This window comes from Sinocyclocheilus rhinocerous, unplaced genomic scaffold (genome assembly GCF_001515625.1).
Source record: "Sinocyclocheilus rhinocerous isolate Xijiao unplaced genomic scaffold, SAMN03320098_v1.1 scaffold1295, whole genome shotgun sequence".
In the NCBI taxonomy this organism is placed as follows: Eukaryota; Metazoa; Chordata; class Actinopteri; order Cypriniformes; family Cyprinidae; genus Sinocyclocheilus; species Sinocyclocheilus rhinocerous.
The window spans coordinates 1,023,260-1,034,126 of NW_015660499.1; the positions used below are offsets into that span (position 1 = coordinate 1,023,260).

Here is a 10,867-nt window from a genome sequence, read left to right on the forward strand (position 1 = left end):
AGTTTTCATACCCCATTGATAAGTATTTTGGTAACACTTTATTTCGATAGTCCACTTTAGACATTCTATTAACAGTAAGTAACTTTGCAACTACACGTCAACTAGCAGTTAGTAGAGTATTAGTAGACTGTCTGCTTAATATCTTCTAACACTTTCTTTGTCAACTTATTCTACTAACCCTAAACCTACCCTAACAGTCTACTCTGAGAGTTAGTAGACATGTAGTTGCAAATTAATGAGAATTAGTTGACATGTAGTTGCAAAATTACTAATAGTTAATAGAATGTCTAAAGTGGACTATCGAAATAAAGTGTAACCAGTATTTTTTCTTGTTTTTAAGTGTAAACTTACCAATTTTGTTACATTTTTTCAAGAATTTACATTTGCATCTCAAGTACATACCTTCATTTAAGGATATTTGGTTACACTTTATTTTAAGGTGTTTAATGTGTTATACATTTAAGTACTGAGTAATATTAATTAGCTACATATACTTACTATATGGTTAGGGTTAGGATTATGGTTTGGCTTAGGGTTACTTGCATGTAATTATGCATGTTTTATTGTTATTATAATAGTACGTACATGTAACATGTGTAACAAGGACACCTTAAAATAAAGTGTTACTGCATATTTAGATATTTATATTGGAAAACAAAAAATACTGAGGAAGGAATTCTTTTTTTTGTTTTGTTTTGTGTGTGTGTGTGTGTGTGTGTGTTTTCTTGCAGTGCATGAAACTTTTAATGCCATGACTTTATGCACCAATTAAAGACCTTTGTAAGACCCTAAATTGTGAAGGGGAAAATTAAGGCTTTTTAAGACCTCAGAAACCCTACAGTAATTAGTAATACTGAATGTTTGAGCTCTCAAAAAATCAAGATATTGACATTTTTTATCTTGTGTTTTATGTGAATAAATAACAGTATATTTCTAGTTTCAACAGTATTTCTTCTGTAATTGCTCTTCTTTAAACTCAGTACGTTTTAGATGTATGCAAAGGGACCACATTTGGTTTTCAGCCATTGAAAATGGGTAAAATTCAACTATTTGGACACAGATCCACATTGAGAAACCAATATCTCTGGGACTGAACCATAGTGCTTTAAAAATGGAGCTACCAAATGAAATGTTTGTCAAGAACCAGAATCTAAAAGGATATTAAGATTTCTTCAATATTTCTTGAGTTACAGTCATGCAAAGTTTGGAAAAACAAACACAAAAAGTGCTTTTTTCTCATTTTTGGAATGTCATCATTGACATATAATGCAACAAGGATTGCTGACGTCAACAGATTTTACTAATATATCTACCAATCTCTGGGTAAAAGTAAAATAATATAATGCCATCTTTCTGAAAGTCATTTTCTCCCTCCTGTAATTAGGTCCAAAATTTGTGGATTAATCAGTAAATATTCATTCATAGCATTAATATTTCTGCTTTCTTATTCATTTATGTAATTCTTTGCTAAAAAAATGCTAAAAATCAAGATTTTACCTTTGAGTTGACCCAACTTTGATCAGAAGATCAAAAAAGACAAAGGAATGAGACTTTGTATTTAACTGCTTAAGTAATGGAAAGAACTACAATAATGTAAAGAATTCCATGAAGCATTGCTACTGACATAAATAAAAACAATGACTAAATATAAAACTAATGATTAAAAGATATGTTAATTATGTATATAGAAATAAAGTATTTTATTTATTCCAATACATACATATGCATTGGACATGTTTGTGGGATTGGATAGACACTAAAGAGTTATTTTGCTGCAATTTGTTTCTGTTCACTGATTGTTGAAGATTGGCATATAATCATGGGTAATGTAGTTTTTCACCAGGAATTCCATTGCTAACCACAATTATATAAAAAAAAAAAAAAAGTTGAAATAATGCATACCGATGGCTTTAATGAAAGCATATACCATCGATTAACAACCTTGTAGCTCACAGCAGGTCTGCCTTTAATGGTTTATGAGTTATTATTAAAAATCAATTCCTTTATGGAGAAAATGAATGGGATTTTTACTTCCAGAACCCGACTGTTGCACTATATTGATTAACACTATCCAACAGCCACATGACCTAGGTGATGTTAACCTAAACGTTTTTTGAAGAAAGATTACACCAACTAACTCGCGTTTTGTTATTTGGAGTAACATGCACCAATGAATTGTTCACAATAAGTCCAGGATCGTGCATTAAGAAAGCAAATGGGTTCAATTTTGATTTCACATTGACTTTAACATCCGTAAACTCCACGAGACAAGCACGTGCGCAGGGCGAGAGCCGCCACAGTGATTTATCTGATTCAATTAGCCTGCAAATGTAAAACAAGTCAGTTCAATAAAGAGCTAAAACCTCTCTTTCTTTCTTTCGTTCGTTCGTCTCTTGCCCTTCCTCCCTCGACCTCCCTCTCTCTGCTGAATAATGAGAGTGTGTAAATGCTTAATTAGATTAAAAGGGTGTGTATAACGATATCAAGATGCTGTGTGTGTGTATATTGAGATCTCTCTACATTAGCACTGTGTTTTTGTGGGCAGGGCTGAGAATTTATGACGCACAAAAACCCTGAAACATCAAACCCATTAAAGAATCCTGATTTATTCTCCGTGAGCACTGGGGAAATATATCACCCATAAAGAGGTGTGTGTGTGTGTGTGTGTGTGTGACAGGAACTCCTGGGAAGCATGTGTTTAATAGGAGAGGCTTAGCCGAGGTCTTTTTGGAAGTGTGTGACCTGAAAAAAAATTAGAATACAAGAATTTTAGAATTTTAAAACCTGCTTCTAAAAAAAGTTTTCATATAATTTTCATATTTTCTATATTTTTATATTCTTCTTTGTTTTGCATTACTGACATTTTTTTAAATTTTATTTTATTAATATTACATTATTGTATTTTTAAATCTGAAAGACAGAACTAGATCCACAGAGATTATTTATATAATACAGTCTTCATTTTAATAATAAAGAGATTTCTAAACTTCTTACATTTTTTATTTTTGTTCCGTTCATCGATTGGTACTTTCTTAGTTCACTCTACACTGTTATTTCACGTTAATTATTATTATTTTATTTTGCATTATTTTACTTTACTAACTTCATTACTTATTGTTGTACACATCAGTAGTAAATAAAAAAAATCACAAGTGAGATCTATTTAGTTTTATATACAGCAATGAGATCAGATCGAGAGCAAAGAGAGCATTTTGCCCAAATAACCTCATGTCTATTTTTCAACAATTGAATTCATTAAATTCTCCCAAACAGTGTTATTTAGTATCACTAAGATACTATTATCGTTTTTATTAATATTTTGAATCAGTTTTTATTTTTATATTTTCCATGTCCATTGTGTTTTTGTCATTTTTAGTAGTGTGTGTGTATGTATATATATACACACACACACACACACACACACACATATATATATATAGACACATACAAATGCTTTTGACATAAAAAAGTAAATTTACATAGAAATAAAACTAAATCAAAACAGTGAATCTGAGAGCCAGATAGATTGCTATCCATCATGCAGCGAGCAGACTCACATGCCATTAATGAAACATCTAATTAGCATATGTATATACACACACACACACACATAAATATACATGTTACATAAATATATGCAATACATACCTCATATGCTCCGGGTCCAGGGGTCTTGTCTTTAGGGCTTTTAAAGCGACCTTCTTTTGAGACAATCAGTGCAAGTTTTGAGCCTGATTTAACATCTGGACTATAATGAGCCGGACCTGAAATCCACAAATAAACAACAGCGAGTTTAGTTTGAATACTAATACATAACTCATGTCTAAAAACGCTGTTTACATGGAGAAAACTCCACGTTTTGTCGGTAAGGCACGAGCAGAAGATCCCAGGCATACAACAGCAGTCCCAATCAGACAACTTTTAAAGAAAACAAATATACAACCTTCACATTTCTGCTTTTAATCACTGAATGTTTAGCCCCATAGACTTCCAGTGTAATATTTCTGCTTTGTTTGTTTCAGCAAATCAACAGCAGGCCACATACGCCATGAAGATGAAGTTAGCGTAGGTTCCTTTAATAACTGTCAGAGCTGGGGTCACCTGGGGTTTCAGGGTCGTAGTGGAGGAAGGCGGCGTCTCTGGGGGCGGCAGACAGGAAGCAGCTCTGTCGTTTGCGTGCTTTCTCGTTCCGCGGCTCGCTGTAGTGATGGAGGCCGTGTATCCTCTCAAACGATTCGCTCACGTTATATGAGCTTGGCGGAGGTGTATCCTGCCAAGAGAAATCTAATATCTAACCACAGCATCATAAACATCATCTGCACAATGTATTTACAGCAAGTACATATGAGCCAGGAGGCTGTGTGTGTGTGTGCTGTAAGTGCATTGCTGCGAACACAATTTTTGCTTGTTCCTACAAAACTAATGACGAGTCAAATTGCTACAGATGCTGTACATAGAAATTAAACTGTACACACACACACACACATATATATATATAGACACATACAAATGCTTTTGACATAAAAAAGTAAATTTACATAGAAATAAAACTAAATCAAAACAGTGAATCTGAGAGCCAGATCTCCTGCTATCCATCATGCAGCGAGCAGACTCACATGCCATTAATGAAACATCTAATTAGCATATGTAAATCAAAAAAATATGATGCATGTTTTATTTGACCATCTTTGGTTTTAGGAGATCAATCGGCCATTCAGAGGGAATATAATATCAGAGCTCATGCTGCTCCTGTGGTGAATCTGTGTGTAACAGTGATGTTAGTCTCAATAAAACAGACAGGAGAGCAGGAGAGAGTCATCTTTTCTAACAGACCACTAAAAACCTCAAGAACGCCTCAATCACTGAAACTAAACTTAATCTTAATCAGTCTCACTGACCTTTGACCTGAGTTAGGCACTGCTGTGAGCAGAGGGTTTTCTCAAAGACCTGCGTGAAGATAAAGATCTCATGCTGGACACCAAAGGATCATGAAGTGTCACGTTGAAGGTGCCTTTCAGAACCGTGTCCATGATGCCCGGACTCAACTACAACACACACAGCCAGAGTGTGACACATAATGTAGAGGAAATGTATTTAATACATTTAATACATCTTGTTTAATACATATATTTTATTTTATTTTATCACAGTAAAATGTTCCAGCCAGTGTAATATATTTCTAAATAAATAAATAAATATGATTATTGTTATTACTAATATTATATATGAGACAATCAGTGCAAGTTTTGAGCCTGATTTAACATCTGGACTATAATGAGCCGGACCTGAAATCCACAAATAAACAACAGCGAGTTTAGTTTGAATACTAATACATAACTCATGTCTAAAAACGCGGTTTACATGGAGAAAACTCCACGTTTTGTCGGTAAGGCACGAGCAGAAGATCCCAGGCATACAACAGCAGTCCCAATCAGACAACTTTTAAAGAAAACAAATATACAACCTTCACATTTCTGCTTTTAATCACTGAATTTTTAGCCCCATAGACTTCCAGTGTAATATTTCTGCTTTGTTTGTTTCAGCAAATCAACAGCAGGCCACATATGCCATGAAGATGAAGTTAGCGTAGGTTCCTTTAATAACTGTCAGAGCTGGGGTCACCTGGGGTTTCAGGGTCGTAGTGGAGGAAGGCGGCGTCTCTGGGGGCGGCAGACAGGAAGCAGCTCTGTCGTTTGCGTGCTTTCTCGTTCCGCGGCTCGCTGTAGTGATGGAGGCCATGTATCCTCTCAAACGATTCGCTCACGTTATATGAGCTTGGCGGAGGTGTATCCTGCCAAGAGAAATCTAATATCTAACCACAGCATCATAAACATCATCTGCACAATGTATTTACAGCAAGTACATATGAGCCAGGAGGCTGTGTGTGTGTGTGTGTGTGTGTGTGCTGTAAGTGCATTGCTGCGAACACAATTTTTGCTTGTTCCTACAAAACTAATGACGAGTCAAATTGCTACAGATGCTGTACATAGAAATTAAACTGTACAGAACTAGAAATATTCCAGTTATTTAGACGTGTATGTAACTATAGCATATTTGTATAATTGCATTCGGATCATTTTGGCACGTCTGTAATCATGTCAGCAAACGAAAATCAACTAACCTCAAAATTCAAAATATAGATGTCAGTCAAGAGTGACAAGTCTAATGAATAAATATGCAAAGACCGTTTTGTGAATTAAGCCACAGACAAAACACACACACACTCACAGAGTTGCATGTCTTGTTTATAGAGCTGTGTAAATAGAAGCTGGGCAGACAGACAGAGAGAGAGAAACATCTAGATGGGTGAAGCTAACCAAACCTGTCAGGAACAAGACTATTTTTAAGACCATTAAAATTTTTGTATTATGAAATCATTGTCATGACAATTAAACAAAATTCCAAATTCCCCTTTGTGTGATGCAAAAACACAATGTAAATTCTACAATATTTATATTTTATGGTGAATTGAAATGTAATGTATTATTTAAAATAATAATAATAATAATTATTATTATTATTACATGGATAGCCCCTTTCATACATAAAATGCAGTTCAAAGTGCTTCACATGTCAGAACATAAAAACAAAAGAAGAAAACAAAAACATAATTAAAAGACATCAAAGTAAAAGTGTAAAATTAGGATAACAACAACAACAACAATATTAATAATTATTATTATTATATTTGTTTTTATTTGTTCATCACAATAACAATAATGTTAACAATAATGTTTTAACTAACTTTTTTTTTTTTAAATCATTAAGAATAAGAATTACAAACAAAAAAAAACTAAAAAGTAAAACTTTCCAAGGCATTATTGTAATTTATTATAAATGTGCTAAACTGTCATGAAAATAATGTTGATGCAAAACATCATAATCCTAACATTAAGCTTCATGCAACATAAAATGTCCTATTTCTTTCTTTTGATTTTGTGGTGAAATGTGATCTGGGTGAGATTTGGTGGGACTGACGCAGACGGCGGTGTGTATGTGGTGTTATTTGTGAGGGAGCAGACATGTGTCTAATAAGAGCAAGGTGAGGCGCTGGGCTCATAATGAAATATTTGCAGCATCTGCATCAGAGCGTCTGAGTCAAACAATCTCTAGGTTACACACTTTCACATACGGACACTTCTGCGTTCTCATATCTTGCGCTGTATAATTACTGATGTTAGATATGGACAAGATTTAATCGGAACTCTCCATGAAGCCAAACTATCAGGGCTTTCCCATTGAATTCAAGTTTATGCAAACACACACACACACACACACACACACACACACAGACACAGTAAAAATCTGAACTTTTAGGACAGGCACAGACAGGTGTTTGAATTATTACTGAGAAAACTTGTATTGCTCAGAGTTTACTCTTTTATAGCTCAGAACATGTAGTTTCAGTGAAGTTTTATTTAAAGTATCAACTTCTTCCTTAGACATAAATGAGTCAATAATCGACATACAGTCAGAATATAAAGCTAAAAATAAATGTGGAGCAGTTTAGATCATTTGTCTAAGAGGAATTTGATGAGAAATGTTTGAGTTCATGTTAACATCTCTTGTTTTGTTTTTTTTGCAGATTTTAGTATCTTGCCAACTCTCAATATCAAAAGTATAGAAACTATTGAGCTATTAAAGAGATCTCATCTGTGATTTTTCTTCCCTATGAGAGTCTAAATGTGAATTTGGAGTGTTGTGTGTGTCTTACTTTGGCGAACAGTGAACCCACAAGTCTGTCAGTAGCAGATTTAAAAGCGGCTGTGCTCTGTTTCTTACATAACGCTTCAGTTGTTTTCTCCACCTGCGGCAAACACGAAAGGAAGAAAATATACAAGATTACTACAAGTTTTTACTACAAGCTTCTTTAGAATACTTGGTTCTGATTGGTCAATCACAGTATTCCGCAGTCAAATATTTATGTACAATGACTGATTCATATTAATGAGCTTTACTGAGATTCAAATAACACTTACATTTGGGTCTGTTCTTCTCATAATTGGAGTATAGCACACAAGTCATACGTTTACATTTACTTTTTATAATACTTGCATGACAGCTGCTGATCACTGTCTACTTCCCGTGTATGAAAAAAAGCATAGTGGAAATTCTCCAAAACATCTCTTCCACAGAAGAAAATGAATTAAATGCGTTTGGAACAACATAAAGGCGAATACATGATGACAGATCTTCTACTTTTGGGTCAAATATTTCTTTTTATGATGGGCTGGTGTAGTTTTAGCAGTCTGTGTGGTCTCTGTCGACAGAAAAAGCTCCTCTCTGGTTCAGCTTCTAATGGAAAATCATAATCTCCACTATCGTGACGCTAGAGATAAGATGCAGCAGGTCCTCATCTCAGACTCAGGTTGAGTTGAGAATGAAATACTAGCTTTCTGCAAAATATATATACACTATTTTTTTTTTATTTCAGTGTTGGTTAAGTTACTCTAAAAAAGTAATTAAAGGGATAGTTCACCCAAAAATGAAAATTCTGTCATTAATGACTCACCCTCATGTCGTTCCAAACCTGTAAGACCTTCGTTCATCTTCGGAACACAAATTAAGATATTTTTGATGAAATCCGAGAGCTCTCTGACCCTCCATAGACAGCAACACAACTCACAGGTTCAAGGCCAAAGGTAGTAAAGACATCATTAAAATAGTCCATGTGACAACAGTGGATCAACTGTAATGTTATGAAGCTACGAGAAAACTTTTTGTGCACAAAGAAAACAAAAATAACAACTTCAATCAACAATTTCTTCTCTTCTGTGTCAGGCTTTGACACACGTTCACTAGTCGGCGTTCGGACTTAGAACGTCCATCTCTCTTAGTTCATCATCTGTATATTCTGGTTCAAATAAGTATGGCTGGGCAAGAAAGCTGACACAGAAGAGAAGAATTTGTTTTCTTTGCGCACAAAATATTCTCGTAGCTTCATAAAATTACGGTTAAACCACTGACGTCACATGGACTATTTTAACAGTGCTCTTACTACCTTTCTGGGCCTTGAACGTGGAGGTTCCCTTGCTGTATGGAGGGTCAGAAAGCTCTCGGATTTCATAAAAAATATCGTAATTTGTGTTCCGAAGATGAACGAAGGTCTTATGGGTTTGGAACGAAATGAGGGTCAGAAATTAATGACAGAATTTTCATTTTTGGGTGAACTATCGCTTTAATTACTAGCTACTAATTACATCTTCAACAGTGGAATCAGATTACTGTACTAATTACTCTAAAAAGTATTACATTACTTATTACTACTAATACATAGGCATAAAACTGCTATTTTAATTCTTTCAAATTAATAACTTTGCAGGAAGGTATATCTCCAGGGAGAGGATTGGGCACCTCTGCATTAAAACCATACATTACATGTTAAATGTTGATGTTAAATCCACTATTTTTTTATATAGAATTGTTCTATAGTCCATACAGTATATAATGCAATTACATCAGAAGTAACTGTAATTAATTAAAGTAATCCCGTACTTTACTTTTTCAAGGGAAATGGAATTATATATATTGCAGTAATTACTTACTTAGTAATGCATTACACCCAACACTGAATACAATACACATCAAGAAGGACGTTTGTGGTTGCTATTACTTCCGGTTCATTTGTCACACTTTCAATGGAAGGTCTAATCAAGTGCACTGCATTGTGGGATACAGTATCCCCCACAGTGTGCTCTGTTTGCATATTGGACATTTTGGCAAATGCAGTAGGTCATCTGCATGTGTACTTGATGGACAAAAGTTTGGGGTCAGCAAGAGATTTTTTTTTTTGTTCAAGGATTCATTAAACTGATCAAAAGTGTGAGTAAAAAAGTCGGTGAGAATCTACAGGGCCAGCAGGATTCATTCACTGCTCTTATCTATGCAGGCAGAGACCGTGAACGAGGAACAAAAGCAGAGGAGAGTCCATAAAGACCTCCACTGGGGTCAGTTTGCTTCAGGAATCAGGCCAGCTGGACACTCACACTGGAAATGATGGACGTTTCCGAGGAAAACAGACCATAAAGACCCAATGTCCCGAGTTTACTGTGAATAACTTCAGAGGCAGCGACTGATTCGGCAGCCACAACACACACTGTTATCATCCTGAATCTGTTATTCTAACAAAAACCTACCACAGAGTTTGCCAAAAGACCACAGTTACTATAGTTACTGTTACTACAGAAGAACCATAACTAGATCTAAAGAAAATATGATGCATACGCTTGCAAAACTTCTCCATCGATGCTACAATGATGTGGTCGCTAGGGTTTTCTGGGAGGTTGCTATGTAGTTGTTGTTTCTTTCGCTCCTCCTCCTAAGAATCGACACTCACGTTGGTTGCCAAATTGAGAATGCGCAATAGGAACAAGTGCAATTGACAATGAAAGGCGAAGAGACTTACACTGTAAGTTAATGAATTGATTTAACAGCATTTAAATATTCCTTTGGTCATAGAGCTTTCTAGATGGATGCCGGGGGGTTTTAGGTATGGTAGAACCCAGTTCTGACTCAGGGGCCGTTTACACGACAACGTTTTCAGCCAAAAACGGGACACTTATTATGCATTTTGCCTGTTCGTTTACACGACAATGGCGTTTTGGGGACTGAAAATGCATATTTTTGAAAACGGGTTTCAAAGTGCACGTTTTTGAAAACGCCATCGTTGTCGTTTCCGTGTAAACACCAAAAAACGGGAATCTTTGAAAACGGTGACGTCATGCACGTGCGTAGTACGTGTTAGGTATGTAGACATGCGCAGTACGTGTCGATTTTAAAGGCAAGTACATGGTACTGTTGTTGCTGTTTAAGAGTTTGCTAACGCTTCTTCAGCAAAGTGTGGATTTACTTCACCAATATTACAACC

The 10,867-nt window shown here is 35.3% G+C and overlaps 1 protein-coding gene across 1 annotated transcript in view; it reads right to left on the minus strand.

Moving 5' to 3' along the window:
- Positions 1 to 2,655: 2,655 nt before the first annotated feature.
- Positions 2,656 to 10,867, minus strand: part of stpg2 (sperm-tail PG-rich repeat containing 2) — an 18,613-nt gene continuing 10,401 nt past the window's right edge. Inside the window, exons 10-14 of the mRNA XM_016534222.1 lie at positions 7,715 to 7,807; positions 5,623 to 5,791; positions 5,233 to 5,285; positions 4,899 to 5,045; positions 2,656 to 2,742 (exon numbers count right to left, since the gene is read on the minus strand). Of these exons, the coding sequence (XP_016389708.1) occupies positions 4,911 to 5,045; positions 5,233 to 5,285; positions 5,623 to 5,791; positions 7,715 to 7,807 (450 nt within the window). The 3' untranslated portion in view covers positions 2,656 to 2,742; positions 4,899 to 4,910. The remainder of the gene's footprint in view (positions 2,743 to 4,898; positions 5,046 to 5,232; positions 5,286 to 5,622; positions 5,792 to 7,714; positions 7,808 to 10,867) is intronic.